We start from the raw sequence: 21,982 nt of genomic DNA, 5'->3' as shown, positions 1-21,982 counted from the left end.
ACCAGGGCCTTGAAGACAGCTAAGGCTTGTACCTGCCCCTGGCTCCACTGTCAGTGTTGAACAACCCAGCAGTGCTCATGTAAAATTCTGTCAAAGAAAGTGCACATAGCCCTGGATCAGGAGACAGAGTGAGCAATTCCTTGATATTTGTGATGGTTCTGCTCCCAGAATCACATGGGAAACACACCACACACACACACACACACACACACACACACACACACACACACGCACACATAATTGAACAAATATCTTTTATTTTTTATTGTGGCCATACTTATAAAGATCTCTAGATAATGACAAAAAAGAAGAAAGCTACAAGACCAGGTTCAGAGGCATGCTTGGCCACAAAAGCACACCCCAGTCCAGCCCCCTCCAACCCAACTCCCACTGGTTGAGTGGCATTGACCTTTAGCTCTTTAATGCTGTTCCTATTCATCTTCCAGTTGTGGTGGCCTGGTTTTTCAAAGAAGAGAATGGAGATAAGGACAAATTTATCTGTAGTGTTGATATTCAACCTTAAGACCTAATCTATAGTTGCTTCTAATACAGCCTCAGGTCATCTTGATCCAGTGGCTAAGTACTCAGTGGCAGTTTTGGGGGCCTTTGGACCCTGTCAGTGTCTTATCTGATCTGTGGTTTGGAGAAGGCAAGAGACCTCCTGTTCAGTCCCTGGGATGCGGGGGCCTGGAGTCAGGCCAGAGATGTACTGGAGAGATTTACCGGGGAGATGTACCAGGCAGTCACCCGCCTCCTCCCACACAATCTTGGTTCATTTCTGTGGCTCTTCTTGTCCCCGCCCTGAACTGAACCATAAAGTGAATCAGTTTACTAATTTCCAGTGTTGCAAAATTCCCAGAAGTGGAGCTGACACTAGAATGGCGTAAGACCCGGGACTGGGATGGACTGACCGTGCTCTGTGGCATCGAGCCTCTCCAGTTTTCCCTTTCTGCAACCCTTCACTGTCATGACTTTTGTTGTGCACACACATGCCTGGCCGTGCTTCCCAAGGTCCGTGCCCCTTTGCTTATGGGTTCATGCATGTGCTTGCCGGGGTTCCCGCCCTGGGGTGAGGCACAGACTGATGGTGGTGATGCTTCCGTGGCATTGTACTTTGTGGCTAAGGTGCCTGCACATATTGTTATTTATGTGCTGGGGGCCACACCATTTTGTGTGTGTGTGTGTGTGTGTGTGTGTGTGTGTGTGTGTGTGTGTGTGTTGCTTTCACACAGGCCTGGCTGTATTCAGCATGGCTGAAAATTATGACTCTGGGATCACAATTTACCCATCAAGTTACAATGATCACAAATGGCAGAGCTGCCTGGAGCCTCAGAGCCTCTCTGCAGTTTGGGGTTGGGACATATTTTAATTGGTTTGGGCCAGAGAACCTGCAGGAGGGAAGCCAAGGGCCTGGCATAATCTAGATCCAACCCCATTTTTAAAATTGAATTGAACAGGGGCCAGAGCAATAGCACAGCAGTAGGATATTTGCCTTGCATGCAGCTGACCCAGGGCAGGTGTGGATTCAATCCCTGGCATCCCATATGGTCCCTTGAACCAGGAGCGTTTTTTTGTTTTGTTTTGTTTTTGTTTTTTAGGTCATACCTGATGGTGCTCAGGAGTTACTCCTGGCTCTGCACTCAGAAGTCGCTCCTGGTAGGCTCAGTGGACCATATGGGATGCTGGGATTCAAACCAGAGCTAGTGGCTGAGTGCAAGGCAAATGCCTTACTGCTGTGCTATCAAGGAATGATTTCTGAATGCATAGCCAGGAGTAACCCCTGAGTGTCACCAGATGTGACTCAACTCTCCCCCGCCCACCCAATTGACTTGACCAATATACAGATGCCTAGAGAAATAGAATGATTTGCCCAGCACCTCAACTAAAACCTATACCCCGCTGCCCTACTAGTTCACTTTTTTCTTTATTTTTTGTTTGTTTGTTTTTGGGCTATATCTGGCAGTGCTCAGGACTTACTCCTGGCTCTGCATTCAGGGATCACTCCTCACGATGCTCAGAGGACCATATGGATGCTGGAGGTGAAACCCAGGTAGGCCACCTGCAAGGCAAGTGCCCTCCCTGCTGTGCTATATTGCTCCAGCCATAGCCCACATTCTTTCAGGATCACTAACCCATAGCATGTACCAGAGAGATTTACTGGGGAGATGTACCAGGTAGATGTACAGGCCCATTAATGAGTATGGGCCAAGCTTGTGGGAATATCAGAAGAAGTTTTGTGGGGCCGGAGAGATAGCATGGAGGTAAGGCGTTTGCCCTTAATGCAGGGGGTCATCGGTTCGAATCCTGGCATCCCATATGGTCCCCCATGCCTGCCAGGAGCAATTTCTGAGCCTGGAGCCAGGAATAAGCCCTGAGCACTGCCGGGTGTGACCCCCAAAAAAATAAAATAAAAAAAAAAAAGAAGTTTTGTTTTTTTGGACTGGTATGGGGGTGGTGTCAATGTGGTGCTGGAGAGCAAACTGAGTACCTCACACACCCGAGCTTGGTTGTCTCCTTGAACCACGTTCCCAGCCCAACACCTATTTATTTAAATTTGGAGCTTCTGAGAGGGTGACTATTGGGCTTTGGGATTGTGTAAAGGCAGGATAGACCCAGGAGTGAGTCGAACATCTTGAGCTGGAACATGTAGGCTCAGATTCTTAGCAGTGACTTGCTCAGGGCAGGGCCTGGGCCACCAGCCAGCCCGGCTCCCTGAGCCTGTTGGGACCGTGCTTCTCCTTCCTCTTTCTCACTGTTTCTCTCTGTAATGGTGAAGTCTGAGACAATGGGGGGCTTTACCTACCTGTGCTCACTGTATAACAGAGCCTTATTTTTCTTGTCTGTATTGGTGGGAGGGAAAGTCCAATCTGGGGGAGAACTAGCAAGAAGAGTGAGAATGAGAGAGCCCCAAGATTGATAAACGCTTCTTATGCCCCCTTGCCAGCACTCTCAAATCATGCAAGCCCATGAGTCTGTGACTTCACCTTGTTTTGTGTTTCTAGTAGCTCCCAAATTTTTGCCTTCTTTACTGACAGCCCCCTGGAACTACAAAAGATGTTCCTTGAAGGTCGAATCTCCAGGAGAGTAAAGCAGGATGAGGGTCCCCAGTACCGCTCCGCTGCTTGCCAGGTGTGTCTTGGAATTCTACACCTGTGCTATCTATCAGGGGTCTGGGCCCAGGCAGCAGAAGCCTGTGCATGGAAGTGTCTGACCTGCTCACAATCAGCACTCAGCCAGCTGTGGGAATGGAGGAGGTGAAGGTGGACGGAAGTCCTGATCCTCATGTACTTTTCTCACGTCAGAGTGTCGTGTTGTGTGATGGTTTCATTCCGGACCCAGAGGCTCTGCATGGGCAGGAATTGGATTTCTCTGGTGGGTTCTGGTTTGGTTTTGGGCCACACCTGGTGGTCCTGAGGGCCTATTCCTGACTCTGTGCTCAGGAATGACCCTCAGTAGAGCTCTAGGGACCATATGTGGTACCAGGGATTCTAAACAGGATCCTTTGAATCCAGGGATTTAGGTCCAGGGAATCTAAATAGATTATAATCTGGCCTGGGTGATAGTTTTAGCTCCATGTCACAGGAGGGGAAGGTAAGGCACAGAGAGATACTTGATGCTCAGGCTCTACATTGACATTTACCAGTGATTTGTCAAATTGTTCAACACCCTGAGAAAATGAAGGCTTCAGGGCCGGAGCCATAGCACAGCGGGTAGGGCATTTGCCTTGCATGCTGCCAACTTGGGTTGGATCCCTGGCATTCCATATGGTCCCCTGAGCCTGCCAGGAGTGATTTCTGAGTTTAGAAATCACAGGAATAACCCCTAACGGTTACTGGGTGTGGTAACCCCCTCCCCCCAAAAAAAAGAAAAAGAAAAAAGAAAAGGTTTCAATATAGCTCACATGCAAGGCCAGAAGCTAAAATGTCAGGGTGCTGAGTAAGGGTGAATAATGAGGAACTAATGTACCCGGGATGTGTGCTCCCCAGAGTAGTAGCCATGCCCCCTCTCAGCTGGATCACCGGATTACTGTTCCTCCTGGTGCCACTCTGGAGCCATCAGAGGTCTTCCCATGGGGCCCATCCCCGGATATAGCCCTCCACTCCCTTGGTCTGCCAGGGGCCTCTTCTTGACCCCAAGGCCCAACTTCTTCTTGTGGAGATGTTTTCTGCCAGCTCTGTGATAAGAATAAGGAGGAGCTTAGGCTTATTTTCCAAGTTCCAATTGAAGGCGGGATCCCCATAGACCAGGCAGGGTTGATTCTCAGAAATTGGGGCTGAGCTTTTCTTCACCTGGAAAGTCTGTCTTTAGACCTGTGTGCTCCACTCTTAGGAGATAGGAGACTGCCGTGTAAGTCTGGGGTGTGCACTTGCCTTGAATTTGTGAGACCCTGGGTTTGATCAATTCTTTTGCACGTTGCAAGTACACATTCACCCACACACACACACCCTCTACCACAGCTCCCCTAAAACCAATCCAAAAATAACCCTTTTTGTTGTTGTTATTGTTGCTCTTTTTTTGTTTTGCTTTTGGGTCACACCCCGTGGCGCTCAGAGGTTATTCCTGGCTATACGCTCAGAAATTGCTCCTGGCAGGCTTGGGGGACCATATGGCTGCTGGGATTCATTCGAACCACTGACCTTCTGCATGCAAGGCAAATGCCCTCCCTCCATGCTCTCTCTCTCTCTGGCCTCAGGAGTTTCTTCTGAGCTCAGAAATCACTCCTAGTAGTGCTCCGAGGACCATATGGGAAGTCGGGGATTGAACTTGGGTGTTCGCTTGCAAGGCAAACACCCTCCCCACTATACTATTGTTCGGCCCCTGTTTTATGGTTTTGTTTTCTTTTTTAACTATGAGCATGGGACTAACTAAATGTGTATCAAAGGAAATTATTTCTATTATCTGAGGCCATGACCTTTGGTTTTGAGATACTATTCCCACCCACTTAGACCTCCACTGACTCACGGGAGTTTTTAATCCAAAAAAATTTTTTTTATTAAAGACCCAACTCTGTATAATTTGCAGTACCCTGTAAAATACCGGGTGTTAATGGAGGATCTACAAATTACATTTTGGTCTCACCCCACTGATCATACCCTCCAATCAGAGCCCTGATTTCCATCTGCCCCAGCAGGATGCCAAGTGGGGCTCTGGGCTCACACTAATTTCAGCCTCTGGCTCTCAGAGAACCGTGATTTGAAGCCAGAAATTATAGTGTGGTGCAGTGGGCAAGGCATGAATGGGAGTGGGGGGCACAGGCCTTGCTTCCAGCCCTGCACCAGCTGAATGTGGTGCCCTGGGCGAGCCACTCCAGCTCTCCGTGGGCCTCGGCTTCCTTCCCTGTGATGAAGGGGTGGGTCAGCCATAGGGGTCTGGGAGCGAGTTACAAGGAGTCATGTTGACTTCAGGAACTACTCAGCTTACCAGAGAGAGGAGCATGATGGACTTCTGTAGGGACCAGGGTACCCCTCAAACCGACTTCCAACAGTGGGGGTGCCAGCTGACATGGCTTCCTGACTCCTGTTCCATCCAACTCCTTTGGCAAAGCTCACCAACATCTGGCAGGCGGGGGTGGCAATTATGTCATAAAACCCAAAGTTTGTAGATAATTTTTATTTAACTAGAGCATTTATCCCCTTTCTGCTTTATCTCTTTCCATTTCCCTCCCTATCTTCCCCTACCCCACCCCACTCCACCCCGCACACCCCATTCCACCCCACCAAGAAATCTCTGACCAAGTGTAGAGGCAAAACAGACAGTTTCAGATTAGTTGCCATGTTCAGGCCCTGCAAATGATTAAGCACGAATACATACACATATTCCACTGCACCAGCACCAGGCTGGCTATTTTGAAGTCCAGCTGCTGGTCCCCTGACTTTTATCAGTTTAGTCGGTTTACCAGGCTGCTCCATAAAGGCTATCGAGCTGATGGGCTTTCCCTTTGTTATAGGACCCATAGCCTCTCACCACCAGCTGCTCATCAGCTGTAGCTTAGACAACAAATGGAAATGGGGATAAGTGGCTTCTGCTTCTGCACCCTTAAGTGGGGATTAAACCACTGGGGTGTTTGTTTTTGCATCTCTAGGCTGTTTCCTGCAAGGTGGGGGGGGGGAACTCTGGGAGGGCTATTAGGATGGACTTTACCCTAAGAATTTGTACCCAAGGTTGTGGAGTGGATGGATGGGAAAGGGTCCCCTGCACCCCTCACCTCCTCCTTTAACAGCAGAAGTCAGCAGCTCAATGCGTGACCTTGGACAGAAAGGGAATTGCAGCTACTTGAACTTTGACATTGAGCCCGAGGCCCCAAAACCAGTTTGGGGGAAACTTGTTCACCTGTTGTGAAATTATGATACCTTTGTACTCCAGCGTCTAAGGGACTTTGGAGGGCCTTTTTTAATTTTTTTTTTAATCAGATCCTTGAAAGGAGTAGCCTCACCAGAGCAGCTAAGGAAGGAGGAATATAACTGTGAGAGGTGGTGGTTTATTACACCACACACGAGACTGCCACAAATGCTCTTTTAACTCTGGGAATCGTTCAGTTCAGAAACCGCACAGAGCTGTTCAGTTGGGCCTTGCCTGGCATAGCCTCCCAGCCAGACTCTTGACTCCCATCCAAAGCAAATGTCATGGTCACCTTTATTGACTTAGTATCAGGAAGCAGAACAGCCCATAGGTGGGTTAGAAGGAACCATGTGGCGGACAGCTTACCGGTGACTGACACTGGGGAAACGAAGTGTGACAGACTCTGGAAGGGCTTTGTAGTTGACTGAAATCCTTAAGACACAAGCATGGGGCGGGAGAGATAGCATGGAGGTAAGGCATTTGCCTTGCATGCAGAAGGACGGTGGTTTGAATACCGACATCCCACATGGTCCCCTGAGCCTGCCGGGGAAGATTTCTGAGCGTAGAGCCAGGAGTAGCTCCTGAGTGCTGCCGAGTGACCCAAAAACCAAAAAAAAAAAAAAAAAAAAAAAAAAAAAAAAGACACAAGCGCAAGGAAACAAGAAGCTTCTCTGATCTAGGGACAGAGCTCATTGGTTGCAATGTATCTTCGCTGTTAACTTTGCTGGGTATTTGTGAATCCAAGAACAGTCCCCAGAATGAGAAATTACTTCCCATCCCCTTGTCCCCTTTCGGGGGAAGACCTTGGTAATATTTATCCGCAGCAAATAATAATCCACACAGACAAGAACGATAGGGTTAAAAGATCGGGCAAGGAGAGCCAAAGAATCCTCCTGCAGCCAGCAGCTTTTCACAGAAGGACCCCTCACTCCTGTCCCTCAAGCTATTTATTCCCAACTCCACAGCGCCCCACCTGGAAGGGTTAGGTGGGGCAAAAGTCACAGAACAATCCTAAGGAAACACTTTTATATACAATTCCAAGAATCATCTTATGGAAAATTTTTCATATGCTACAATTGGTCAAGTACTTCCCTAACTTCTGTGAGGCCCTGGGTTTGATCCCTGACATCTCTGTCTCTGTCTCTCTCTCTCTCTGTCTCTCTGTCTCTGTCTCTGTCTCTCTCTCTCTCTCTCTCTCTCTCTCTCACACACACACACACACACACACACACACACACACACACACACACACACACACATGCTCGCTTGCACGTGCAGAGTCTCTTGGGCTCTTCAGTATTTTAATTTTGGGGGAGGGGGAGAGAAGACACAACCAGCAGTGTATTGGGGTGACTCTTTGCAGTGCTCCCAGTTTCCATGCCATGTTGGGGATTGAACCCAGGTCTCCCACAGGCAGAGCCAGTCTGTTGAGCCTTTGATTGCTCATCTTTACCCCAACTCCAAGAACAGACAGAGCAAGGGAGCTGTGTGTGGCAATGTGTGGGGGTCTCCACTCTGGGGCATCGGTTCTTTCTTGTTGGATCAGACAGGTGCACAGGTGGGGTTGGAGGAGCACTGTGAGCTAAATGAACTCCTGTGTCTGTCTCATTGGGACTCCACAGGGGAGCCTGAGGTGCTCTGAATTCATTCCTTCTCCTGGTCAGGGGGAGTTTCCTGGTCAGAGGATTTTCAAAATCTTCGGGAGCAGGGTCTGTGCTGGCATCCCTGTGTGGCAGCTCTTTGGTGAATCCCTCTCAGCCTTCTTGTGTGCTGTCATTTGGACCATCCACAGATGCAGTCTTCTATCCACCACATGGTCAAAGGTCATCAGAGTGGCAGCTCTGCTGGGAACCTTGGTGAAGAGCCAGGCTTGGTTTGAGTTCTAGCCTTCAGGAGATAACATTGCTGGGAATGAAATTGTAGATACAGATGTACCTTTTTTTTTTTTAATATTGTTGAAGCACCTGCCAAATAACTTTGTTAACAGAATATTACTTTGAGATCATTCTTCCTGCTAAACTGTCATCACTACACTGATTGACTTTTTTTTTTTTTTTTTTTTTTTTTTTTAAGAAAAAGCCCTCTAGGGGAATATAGCTCAATGGTAGAAACATACCTCCCATGTATGAGGCCCTGGTCTTTCGTTTTTGTTTTGGACTGCTCAGGAGTTTGTCCTTGCTTTGTGCTCAAGGGTCACTAGTGGTAGTAGTCAGAAGACCGTATCAGATGTTGGGGATTAAAAGGGGTCTCCTGCAGGGCAGGCCAGAGAGATAGCATGGAGGTAAGGCATTTGCCTTTCATGCAGAAGGTTGGTGGTTTGAATCCCGGCACCCCATATGGTCCTCTGAGCCTTCCAGGAGTGATTTCTGAGCATAAAGCCAGGAGTAACCCCTGAGCGCTGCCAGGAGTGACCTAAAAAACAAAACAAAAACAAAAACAAAAACAAAAAAAAAAAGGGTCTCCTGCATGCAAAGCTCAGACCATTGGGGTTCCTGGCCAACTCCTAGGATGAACTCATTTTTTTTTTGTCTGTTTGTTTTTGTTTCTTTGTTTTGTTTCTGTCTGTTTCGGGTCCCCACCCAGTGGTGCCCAGGGTTTACTCCTGGCTCTGCACTCGGGAATCACTCCTGGGAGGCTCAGGGGACCATAGTGCCTGAACATGGGCAGTGCAAGTCCTACCTGCCATATTATTTCTCTGGCCGTTCCTGGAATGAACTCTTGGGAAAAAAATGTTTATGCTTTTCCTCCATGCCAAGCTACCTTTGCTTTTCCTCCATGCCAGTGAACCTAGCCCTCTGGCAAGGGGCCTCTGTATCCAGCTACTGCCTGCAGGTCTGTAGTTCCAGGAATTGGGGTGCTCACCCTATTGTGTCATGATTGATAGTCTATTGGAAACATGCCCGTATCCTTGCTGGAGTTATACAAGCACTATTGTATTTTGGGCTGGAAGGAATGGATTTCTTAGCCTTAAATAGATAAAACTAAGGTTAGATTATGTAACACGATATATTCCATGATTGTAAGAGGAAAACTTAATAAAACTAAACAAAAAAAAAGGAGCTTTGACACAAAATCCTGGAAATTTGGTGTGGTCTTCCTAAAAGGAAAAAAAAATGTGTGCATCATTGCTCTTAGAGAGATTATTGTATTATAATATTATTGCAAATACTGTGGTCTGTTAGGAGTGGAAGTTGGAAGGGAAGAAGCTTCCTAGGAAGACTTTCATTTTCCCTTGCTAATTTTTGTTTGTTTGTTTTTGGTCCAGATTCAGCAATGCTCAGAGCTTACTCCTGGCTCTGCTCTCGGGGATCACTCTGGAGGTGTTTGGGGGACCATACAAGATGTCAGGGATTGAACCCTGTCTGACCACTTACACACTGTACTGTCATTCTTCATATCCCTTGCTAAATTTGGAGGAAGTGCAATACTGCTTTAACTCTCAAAGATGGACCATCTGGTTGACCTTAGATGTGTCAGTTTACACATATAAGGAGCATGCAGTTCTTCCCATACGTGTTTGTGCATCTTCTTTTGTGGAGACCAGAGGACAGTGCTCCCCTCACACACGAGTGTGAGGGCCTGACACAAGTGTGCACTGCACTACTCACTCCTAGATGAAAGACCTGGCTCTTGCTCCTGACTCTTCTGGGAGACCTTCAGACTAGGCAGCTGAGACCAAGCCCAGGGTTGTGCTAGGGACCCTCTGTCTCAGGCCACCTTCCAAATGCTGCTTGCAACTCAGTAAGGTATTTTTTCATTGGATACTGTGCTGCTTACACACATACACACACACACACATACACACACACACACACACACACACACACTTGTCCTAGGTGTCCACAGTTCTCTTTACTGAATATATTTTGCTAAATGAAGTTCTTTCAGGACCTGCTTTCACCAAGATTTCTGCTTTACCTGAAACATGAGTTAAACTGGTCAATGAAAGAATGACAGCCTGGTTAACTGCATTTGATACCATTAAGCAAGAAGGGAGTGCCAGGACTCATATTTGCATCATTTCTGCTTAAACTTTCCCATCAGCATGGGAAATACGTGTGTGGCACTGCTTCTGAAACAGGGTGGCTGCTGGCCTTGGAACCCCAGCTTTCCCATTAGAACTTTGAGACAGAGGGGACAGCTCTGGAATTGTTCTTCTGTGTCCCGGGCACTCAGGTTGATGTTCTATACTTTGTCATGGAATCACCCCACCTGAAGACACTACTTTGACCAGCAGTGTTTTCCATTTCCATCTGTCCCACAAATCCAGACTTTCCTCAGCTGGGCCTTTCTAGAATTGTCATCTTGGGGTTCATTTTGTGTAAACAGTAACCTAGCCCCACCCTCGAAAAACTACTGTTTAGCTCTAATCACTGTGTGACCCTACTTGTTTAACAAATAAGCCACAGACACAGCAGTCCACTCACCTCTACCCTCACCCTTCCACATTCTCTCTAAATTGCAGCCTCGTGAGTGGCTTGTTCTATCCCATGTCCCCTAGAGGACCTGCTGCTCGGACTCCTGGGCTGGCTCCTTGCAGGTCCTTTAAGAGCCTCAGGCGTCAGGTGTCCTTCCTCACTGGGGCTCACTCCACACCTTGGGGAGCCTCTTGCAGGCTATTTCCTCCACCTTAGCGCTCTATTTGAAAGCAGGCATTTTCATGCTTGAAGAAAAAAATGTCAGTGGGGGAAAGCCAGAGATTTTGAGATATTAATTTGCTTTCCAGGAGAAGAATTTATTTAGAATGACTTCCCAGGGGCAGTAAATGGAAATAGAGATTCAAGGAGAGGGGATAAAAGCAGCCACCACCACCCAAACAACTGCTGGGATTGTAAAGGCATTGCAGACGGTGCTCTCAATTGCTAAGATCAGTTTGTAACCAAACCTGGTATGTTGGAGATGTTTAGATGGCGCTTGTTACTGTGTCATTTGTGTCTTATTTCGAGTCACCAACCAACCAACCAACCAACCAACTAACTAACCAACCAACCAACCAACCAACCAACCAACCAACCAACCGTAAACAGTTAATCTTGTGGTTTCCAAGATGCCCAGGCGAGGCAGATGGTTAGAGTTCCCACGAGCGCAGCCGTGCTTGTGTTTTACTCACTCTTCAGTTTAATATTGCTGCAAGGAATATATGTGGACATCTGTTCATTGTACTTGATAAGGACACCATTCTTGGGTTCTTAGGTGCATGTAATCTTACACTCACCCCCTGGTTAGTAGCTAGAACCCATCCAAGGTGGTCGACTTGTCTCATTTTCTGAAATAAGAAAGATCTCAGGAGCTTGCTGAGGCTCATTTAAATTTCATCTTCATGAATTGGGGAGACAGCACCAAAGGCTGAGCTCATCTTTGCATGTGGGAATCACAGGCTAGATCCCCAGTACCACATGCTCCCAGAGCACAGAGCTGGGAGTAGCCTCTCAGTACCATTGCCAGTGGCCCCCAAACCAAATAAATAAACTTCAGCTTCTCTTTCACCTACTAACTGACCTGCCTCCTATCTATTTTATTAAAACTCAGTGTAGATTATATGAATTATGTTATAGGAAATTTAAAACACAGAGGAGAAAGTACTACTTTTAATGCAATTCTGCACTCTTTTCTGCTATGTACCTCTTTTCTTACATAGAATGAAATGTAGTATGCATGTGTGTGTGTGTGTGTGTGTGTGTGTGTGTGTGCGCGTGCACGTGTGTGTAGACTATTTGGGTTCTGGTCCCAATAACCTGAAGCAAAGGAGGGACTTAGTGCTAGGACATTGGTGTGACTGTGCCCAGGGCTGAAGCTGGCCAGTGTGGGTACTTTCCCCAAGTCTCTGCCTATCCCTCCTCTAACTTCTCTGTGTCAGCCTTTGTCTTTATCTCATTCCTCTTTTTCTACCCTACTGCAAATATACTCACAGAAATTTCCCAATGAAACCCTTGCTACTTTCCAGCCACCGGAATGTTCAACCCAATCCTGTTTGTTTGTTTGTTTGTTTGTTTTTTGGGGGGGTGTCACACCCGGCAGGGCTCAGGGGTGACTCCTGGCTCCCTGCTCAGAAATCACTCCTGGCAGGCTCCGGGGACCATATGGGATGCCAGAATTTGAACCACTGTCCTCCTGCAAGCAAGGCAAATGCCTTATCTCCATGATATCTCTCCAGCCCCTCAACCCAATCTTGATACCAAGATTGTTCTCCTTGGGTTACCTGCAGCAGGGACAGCCATCCTCTTCCCTCACACGGGCACATCTGCATTCCACTCTTCTCTCTCTACTCTTCAGCCTGTACCTCTCTAACATTCAGGTGCCTGACATCTGGTACCAACTGCCTCCCCTTCTCCTGGGGGACAGTCTGGTCTCACTCTCTGCTTTCTCAGAGTGAACTTAGACTGCTGCTTGCCTGGCCATGCCCCTTCCCCAGTTTTCTTAGTTACTGGGTTTTAGTGTTTTCACACTATCAGCTCTATGTTCAGGTAGTTGTTTCCAGCAGTGCTCAGGGCACATGTCATGCCAGGGATAGAATCAGGGTCAGCTGCCTATAAGGCCAATGCCTTAAGTCCTGTACTACTTCACTGCGCCTAAATGTGGGTACAATGGTTTGAACACCTACCCCCTAGACAATTTATAGGCAGGCTTCTATTCCCCAGCCTGATTGCCCTCTCTGGTGGATGCCTTGGTTTCAGAGGGGATGAAAATGAAGCAGCTTCCTCTCTGGCCTTCAACAGCCTCAGGCAATGGAGCTAGCCCCTACTGAGTTCCCCATTCCAGGTGAGCAGGCCTTGGCTGGGGGCAAAGCATGAGGGCCTACACCCCTCCTCCTGGTTGGACTGGCTCTGAGGCTGCAGGTTCCTGCAGGGGCTTCCTTCTTTCTTCTATGGCTTTCCCCAGGAAAAGCAGTGCTGGGCCTGGGCTCTGGAGAGAGTTATCAGGTTCCCTGCTCTTGAGTGGCTGGATCAAGTTCTGAGGCCCAAATGACTCCTGTCTTTCTATTTTGGAACTTTTATTTTTTATTTTTATTTTTATTTTTATTTTTGGTTTTGGGGCCACACTCGTTTGATACTCCTGGCTAAGCGCTCAGAAATTGCCCCTGGCTTGGGGGGACCATATGGGATGCCAGGGGATCGAACAGCGGTCGCGATCTTTCCTTGGCTAGCACTTGCAAGGCAGACACCTTACCTCTAGCGCCACCTTGCCGGCCCCTGGAACTTTTGTTTCTTGGGTGTTTTTTTTTTTAGTTTTGGTAAACTTTTTTTATTTCTTGGTTTATTTTTGGTGTGGGGGGGTCACTCCTAGCATTGCTGGGGGAGGGGCAGGAAATCTGTGGTGCTGAAGATGGAATCTGGGGTTCCTGCATACAAAGAAGGTACTCTGGCCCTTGGAGTTATTTTCTTGGACCTGTTGGGGGTCTTTTTCTCTAATTAAAACAAACTCTTTGTTCAGTTTTTGTTTGTTTTTGTTTTAGGGCCACATCCGGAGGTGCTCAGGGTCAGTGCTTGGGGTACCATATGGGACCATATAGGATGCTAGGGATCAAACTTGGGTTGGCGATGTGCAAGGCAAATGCCCTATTCACTGTGCTATCACTCCTGCCCTGTGCTATTGCTCCAGCTCCACAAATTCTTTTCTTTGTTGTCATTTTTGTGCTGACCATTGGCAGACTTTTTTGAGATGCTCACACAGTCCAGTTTGTGGTGCTCATCTTGTGCCCGCACACTCTCAGCAACTGTACTCGCTTGGGATGGATGAGACACTTTGGTATGCATCCTTGGTGGGGTGGCCGGAAGTCGCTCACTCTGCTGTCACTCTGGGGATCCCAAACACCGGTGTCACGGGGATTGCACGGGCATTTAGGCTGGAGTCAGGGGTCTGGGAAGGCCTAGCTGAGCTACCCCCAGCCCCTACCACAGTCTGATTCTGTTGTTGCCAGACACCAGCCTACCCAGTCCTAGAGTCTGCTCACTGCCTCTGTGCCAACAAACTATTGTAGCAGCAAGCAAATTGTGTCGGCCTGATTCTAATTCAAGGCCACAGGAGCTAGCCAATTTATGGCAATGCGTAGTGACAGAGACAAAGAACCTCATTAGAAGGTGACCTAGCTGAATGGGCGCAGTGCTCAGTAGGCTGTTGTCCTAGGAACCCACCCCACTTAGCATGGGAGGACGTGTGTGTGTGTGTGTGTGTGCGCGTGCGTGCAAATGCACACAGACATGGATTGTGGCACCCATGGAAACCTGTAGTCACGGTGCGGTTCCTGGCAACTGGGGTACAGGCAGATGAAAGGAAAATCCTGTTCAGGATAACTGGCACCATCAAGTACATTGGCTCCGGGCTCCACACTTCTCTGGTGACCCAGTGAGCGTTTTGCTCTACTGCACTGTAAGTGTTTCCAAGCACTACTTTAGGGATTCCCTAATATCCTGTTACGTGATTGTGACCTCATTTACTTGAGCTCTGTAGATGTCATTGGAGGTTCAGGTAACTCATGTTTTCTGTAAAAGGGGGAGATAGTATCACAGAAGTATTGTTGTTTTTGTTTTTCATATCTGGAATTCTTACTTTGGAATATAAGTAGAATGACGGTAGCAACATATGAACTCTGGCTATAGAGAACCCTATAAATAGAGAGGGGTTTAAATCTACTAAAATTTTAGAATGCTCTTTAAAAAAAAACACACACAATAGCACTTTTATGTTTTCCGGAAAGATTGTGCTTATCATTTCATTTCTATTGTTGCCAGTAAGAGAGGAGAAGAGAATTTTACAACCTTTCACTGTTTCCTTCTTTTTGGTGATTAGAACTTTATTTTTAACTTTTTATTCCCTCTCTTCCTCCTTCTTCCCTCCAAAGCTGTTCTTGTGGTGGTGATCAGGGTGTACACACATTTTTTGCTGTGTTGCTCACCCAGAGTCACATATCAGATCATGGAACCCGAGTCCATGGCTATGGGGCTCATGAAGGTTCGTGTCCCTTTGGTTCCAGAGCTGGTACAAATGCTCACCTGAGATCTCAGTCTTCACTGACACTCAAAACTTGTTGCTGTGGTACTTGACAGAGTTCATACTTCCTGGCTATAGTACTTGCATTCTGTTAATTGGTTGGTTGTGCTGTTGGTTTGTTATTGTGCCATACCTGGTGGTGTTTAGGATTTACTCCTGACTCTGGTCTTAGGATCCCATATCTAGTTTTGGGGTGTATCCCATATGGTGTTGGGGATTGAATTGGGGTTGACTAAATTCAAGGCAAGTGCCTTACTCCTGTCCTATCTCTCCCACTCTAAAGATGATCAATTTTGGAAGTTGGGCACATCTGGCAGTGTGTAGGATTCTGATTTTAGCCCTGTGCTCAGGGATCTTGGTGGGGCTCAAGGAACCTAAGACAGTCATGTGAAAAGCAAACACCTTGCTTGCTTTACTATCACCCTAGCCCCAAGATGATCACATTTTAGAAGTAAAATATAAGCAGAAAAGGAAGTCAGGAATCAGAATGGAGGCTAGCTGCGAGTGATTTCAGAAACTATCTCTATCACATCAAATGGATCATCAACCCGTCTATCTCAGGAAGGATTGTATCCACCTGGGTTTCAGTCTTGGCTCCATGCAGTGTAGACATGTACTCCGGAGGTAGCTGAGATCCTCCAGCCTTAGCTTCCTCACCTGTGCAGCAGTGGATCTTTGAGAGCTCTGGCAATGGGGGTCAGTGGGAGGCCTGTCCAGGGTGAAGGAAACATCATATTGACCATGAAGATTTTTCTCCATCTCTTTGCAGATTTTGGGCAGCCCCAGCACAGTGACACTTCCCGAGACCTTGTTGTTTGTGTCCACCCTGGATGGAAGCTTGCATGCGGTCAGCAAGAGGACAGGCTCCATCAAATGGACTTTAAAAGAAGGTAATCAGGCCTTGGTCCCCTGGGGCAGGTGGTGTTTGGTCAGCAGCTTCCACGGTCACCTTTGCTCAGGAAAAAGAAAAGCAGTTGTGCATGATTTAATCAAAGAAGAGGACTCATGGTACGAAGACAGGAAGAGCCATTCAGAGGGTCTGTGTACAACCCATGTTGTGTCTGACCACCAAGGACATCTGTTTTCTCTTTGCTCCTGTGCAGATTCCATGGGTTCAATCTCCAGCATCCCTAAACCGACCAGGAGTGATTTCTGAGCACAGAGCCAGGAATAACTTCTGAGTACTGCTAGATATGCCCCCCTCCCACAAAAAAAAAAAAAATCTGAAACAGCTTCATGAATATTTCTATGAATAGTTCTGACTGGCCATTCTTCTTGAAGACATGATTTTTGTTGTTGTTTTACATCCTAAGATTTTTGCATCTTGCAGTGATGGTTAGATCGTCCTGTCTAACCTCACATTCCTCCTTTGTTCTTTGAGTGCTGTGAACATGGTCTCTTGTCCAAGCTGACTGATTTGCCGGGTCTGTATGTGGAGGGACATGACAGACAGAGCTTGTTTTTCTTGTTTCTCCTTATTACTGCTGTGCTTTCTTTCTCCAGTATGACCTTCCCGTGGCTGTATTCTGGGAGGTATTCGGTTTCCGAAGTCACCTTCCTGGTTAAAGCCCTGCAAATCCCAGCTTCGGAGCTCTCCGGCCTCTCTGTCGTCCTGGCCAGGGCACATTCTCCCCTGGCTTCTGGTTGGGCCTGGCTGCTTTGTCTCTGTCGTCACTACTTTGTGACTCATTATTTTCATGAGCCCAGCAAGTGTTTCTCCTTCCTTCCTAAAATATTCCCAAACAGCCTGCTGATTAGGGAAGCTTCAGCATCTGTCCTGCCAGTTCCGCTGTAGACCTAGTCCCCATCTCCAGCCTCCCCATCTGGGCTTTGCAGACATTAGTGTTACACCTCAGAAGGGACTGTCTCTCTCCTAAACAGTGGCCCCAGGTCTGAGCATGGTATTGGGGCATCAAGGGTGACATCTATACTAGGTCTCTTCCACAGTGCATCCACGAAAGCATAAAACTACAGACATTGGGCCTTTTTTTTTTTGATTTTTGGGTCACACCCAGCAGTGCTCAGGGATTACTACTGGCTCCATGCTCAGAAATCGTTCCTGGCAGGCTTGGGAGACCATATGGGATGCCAGGATTCGAACCACCGTCCTTCTGCATGTAAGGCAAACACCCTACCTCCATGCTATCTCTCCAGCCCTTTTTTATTTTTTAAATAAATATATCAGTAATTTTGGACTTTGTCTAGAGATAAAAATCAGCAAGTCTGAGAAAGTTAGAGAAGGACCCGAGGGTCCTGCGGTCTTAGTCTCAGATTTCCCCAGTATGAGTGGGTTTTTTTTTTTTTTGGAGGGGGGGGTGGGTTGGACCAAAGCCTGTGGTGCTCAGGGGTTACTCCTGTCTTTGCATTCAGAAATTGCTGTTAGCAGGGGCCGGAGAGATAGCATGGAGGTAAGGCGTTTGCCTTTTATGCAGAAGGTCATCGGTTCGAATCCCAGCGTCCCATATGGTCCCTCGTGCCTGCCAGGAGCAATTTCTGAGCATAGAGCCAGGAGTAACCCCTGAGCACTGCTGGGTGTGACCCAAAAACCACAAAAAAAAAAAAAAAAAAAAAAAAAAGAAATTGCTGTTAGCAGGCTTGGGGGACCATATGGGATGCTGGTGATTAAATCAGGGTCTGTCTTGGTTCAGTTGCATGCAAGGTAAATGCCCTACCGCTGTGCTATCACTCCGGCCCCAGCATGAGTAGTTTTCATCAGAGCTCCAAGTCTTTATTTCTGCAAGGAGCCTTCACTATGTCTGGCAAAACCATGTATCTACCTTGTAGGTTATTTAAGAATGGGACTGTTCTGTTCTGGAACTTGAAGCTGGAAGGATCAGCCTCAGAGACTTCCAAGCAGAGAGAGGAGTCTAGAGTGCAGACCCAGAGTGCTGTGATGGCCTCAGAGCTCCAGCTTCAGCTTGAGGGGCCGCTGATGCTTGGGGCCTGCACTTTGGTGGTTAGATTGGACTCCAGACTCAGTCACCCTAGGAATGAGCAGAGGAGGTGTCTGTCCCAGGTGCCTGTCTGGGAGATCTGGATCAGAGAGGGAGGGGGCAGCAGGCACAGGGATGCTGAGCCCCATGCCGGAACAGAGGCATCTGTGTTTTTGGGGAACAGGTTGGGAGGCATTAACGTCTGAGCTGTTCAGAGTGACTCACTCGGCTCTTAGATTAATCCCTCAGCTATTAAACCCAGTGTGGGAGGACTTGGGACCGGAAGGTGACAGGTGAGGCTCTGGGAAGGAGGGGTAGCTAGAGGGAAGGTCAGGAGGCGAATTCCATACTAACTAGGACGTCAGAGCAGGGAGGAACACTCCAAGTTAGAAGAATTGATGAAGGCCTGATTATTTTCTTTGTAATTTCTGAAATTTGTCTCCAGGCACTGTGGTGGAAAGATGGTGAAAAATATGGGTATTTGGGGCCGGAGAGATATGGAGGTAAGGCATTTGCCTTGCATGCAGAAGGATGGTGGTTCGAATCCCGGCATCCCATATGATTCCCCTAAGCCTGCCAGGAGTGATTTCTGAGTGCAGAGCCAGGAATAACCCCTGAGCGCCGCTGGGTGTGACCCAAACACACACACAAAAAAAAAACTATGGGTATTAGAGTTGTAGTCTCCACCCTCTGCCATTCAGTGCCCCTCTACCCATGACTCAGGGCCCTGCTTGTGCCCCCCCCCCCCCTTAGCAAACTCAGTTCTGTAGGTCACTGGCAGTTTTTATTCCCTAAATTCTTTCTTCTCTCATCTTAATGGTGATGCTCAGGGCTTACTCCTGACTCTATGCTCAGGAATCACACCTGGCTGGGCTTGGGGAACCATATGTAGTGCCAGGGATTGAATCCAGGTGAGCTACATGCAAGGCAAGCACCCTCCTGTTGTCCTATTGCTGCAGCCCTATGTCTCTCTATTTTTTACTTATTTCTTTCTTTTTTTGGTTTTTGGTTTTTGGGCCACACCCGGCGGTGCTCAGGGATTACTCCTGGCTGTCTGCTCAGAAATAGCTCCTGGCAGGCACAGGGAACCATATGGGACACCGGGATTCGAACCAACCACCTTTGGTCCTGGATAGGCTGCTTGCAAGGCAAACGTCGCTGTGCTATCTCTCCGGGCCCTATTTTTTACTTATTTCTATCACTCCATGTTTGTTCCTCTCCCTTTCCTCACTCCATTCAGTGTAACATCCTCCTTTTCTTTTCTTTTCTTTTCTTTTCTTTTTTTCTTTTTTTTCTTTTTTTTTCTTTTTTTTGATTTTTGGGTCACACCAAGCAGCATTCAGGGGTTACTTCTGGCTCTATGCTCAGAAATCACTCCTGGCAGGTTTAGGGGACCATATGGGATGCCGAGATTTGTATTCAAGGCAAACACCCTACCTACATGCTATCTCTCCAGCCCTGACATGCTCCTTTTCTTTTCTTTTCTTTTTTTGATTTTTGGGTCATACCCGGCAGCGGTCAGGGGTTACTCCTGGCTCTACATTCAGAAATAGCTTAACCCTACCTCCATGATATCCCTCCAGCCCTCTAATTTTAAACTTGTAATTATAGGGGCTGGAGAGATAGCACGGAGGTAAGGCATTTGCCTTGCATGCAGAAGGACGGTGGTTCGAATCCCGGCATCCCATATGGTGGGTGTGACCTAAAAACAAAAATACAAATAAAAACAAATAAAAATTCGTCATTATAACTACAAATTTCAAAATTGACATATCTTTCAGGTCCCTCCAGGAAAGTGATTTTTTTTTTTATCATTTTAACTTGATGGGTAAATTATAGCCTCATAGTAACTCTCCCCCTGTGAATGAATGTTTAGCCTGCCCTTGTGGGAACTAACATCTTCTAAACAAGAGGAATTCAGCTGTATTTATTTTTATTTACTTATTTATTTTTTTGGTTTTTGGTCCATACCTGGTGGCACTTTGGTGTTACTCCTGTCTCTGTGCTCAGAAATTGCTCCTGGTAGGCTCAGGGGACCATATGGATGCCAGGGATCGAACCTGGGTCAGCCATGTGGAAGGCAAAAGCCCTACCGCTGTGCTGTCACTCCGGCCCCTCCAGCTGTGTCTAACTTCGAAGACAGCTCTCTCTCGGAGGAGCTCTAGTGTCTGTGATTGTGCAAGAAGAGCTTTTGTGCTTTTTTAGAAAGCAGCTAGGTTGAAGGCTGGGAGAAGTGTGAGAGTGTTGATCCTCATGACTGTCTGGCAGAAGAGATAACACTATGTGCAGGTATGGAGCGGTCTTTTTTTCTTAGAGCCCTTGGACTGTATTTTGTTCCTGTATAATCTCCAACCCTATTACCTCCAGCAGATGTGCCCCCCAGGCACTGACCCCCACCCAGGTGGCCATGCCCTCCCCATAGAGACCAGTGGTATTGGATCTGATGACTGCTGGTAGGACTTTAACCCTAGCGATGCCATTGGAGAAATGTAAGCGATGGAGCTGTATCCCCTCTGTGTTAGGGAGTGAATAATTCCCTGACCCCCTCCGCCCCTTGCATTGTGCGGAGCTGTATCCTCTGCTATGAGGACACATGGGAGTAAAGCCTTGGGAGGTGAGTAAGCTGAAATGTGATGAGGGGCGTGAGTGGGCCTACGAAAAGAAGTGGCCAGTGCTGACACTATCACATGGAGGTGCAGAGAGGAGGTGACATGGTTTATAAGCCAAGATGAGGATCCTTCCCCAAACCCCACCTTGGGCTTATGGCCTCCGGTCATGAGGAAGAAGGTCTGATCCTTAGGGCATGATGGGAGTGAGTACCCACTAGACACCAGGCCCCACTTGGTGGTGTTGCGCTGAGACTGAAGCGAAGAGGCCAGGAGGAAGCCAGAGACCAGTGTGAGGGTATCTGTGGCACTGGCCCAAGCTGGTGAGGTCACTGGCCTGGCTCCATTAAGGAGTCAAATGGAAAAAACTTGCCAACAGAAACCTTGACCATATTTTTCACTACATAATTAGTACAAATTTAAGGCAAATTGTTTTGCAAAAATGGCGGGGTACGGCCATTTTTTTGGTTTTTGGGCCACACCTGGTGACGCTCAGGGGTTACTCCTGGCTATGCACTCAGAAGTCGCTCCTGGCTAGGAGGACGATATGGGACACAGGGGGATCGAACCGCGGTCCATCCAAGGCTAGCGCAGGCAAGGCAGGCACCTTACCTCTAGCGCCACTGCCCGGCCCCTGAACACTTTTTTTTTTGGAGGGGTGGGATTTGGGGCCAACTTAGTGGTGTTCAGAGGCTATTCTTTATTCTTGGCTCTGTGCTCAGGATTGACCCAGAGTGCCATTCACAGGACCATATCCAATGCTGAGGAATGAACGAGGGTCCTGGGGTCAGTATGGGGCAAAACTTAAATCCTATACTATTTCTCTAGCCCCAATATGTTAAATTTTGAAAAGAAAAAATTGTGACAGCATTACTGAAAAACAAAAATAACAAAGCAGAAAAAGGTACATCAGTTATATGGTGAAATATGGTACCTTATCACACTGGGTTTCTGCAGGTACAAGCATACCTGTTACTCCATTTCATGGCTTCTTAACTATTTACTTATTTCAGGGATCAACACACCAAAAGAGTTTTTTTTTTTTTTTTCCTACTGAGTTGGTTTTGGCAGGCACTTATGTTTCTTTCTTTCTTTCTTTCTTTCTTTCTTTCTTTC

General features: G+C 47.5%; 1 protein-coding gene across 1 annotated transcript in view; it reads left to right on the top strand.

Moving 5' to 3' along the window:
* Nucleotides 1–21,982, top strand: part of ERN1 (endoplasmic reticulum to nucleus signaling 1) — a 75,889-nt gene that overhangs the window by 16,698 nt on the left and 37,209 nt on the right. The window contains exon 2 of the mRNA XM_049779046.1: nucleotides 16,097–16,217. Coding sequence (XP_049635003.1) covers nucleotides 16,097–16,217 — 121 coding nt within the window. The remainder of the gene's footprint in view (nucleotides 1–16,096; nucleotides 16,218–21,982) is intronic.

This window comes from Suncus etruscus, chromosome 1, assembly GCF_024139225.1.
Source record: "Suncus etruscus isolate mSunEtr1 chromosome 1, mSunEtr1.pri.cur, whole genome shotgun sequence".
In the NCBI taxonomy this organism is placed as follows: domain Eukaryota; kingdom Metazoa; phylum Chordata; class Mammalia; order Eulipotyphla; family Soricidae; genus Suncus; species Suncus etruscus.
Note: the sequence above shows the minus strand (reverse complement) of the source record. Positions and strands in the feature narration are given on the sequence as shown.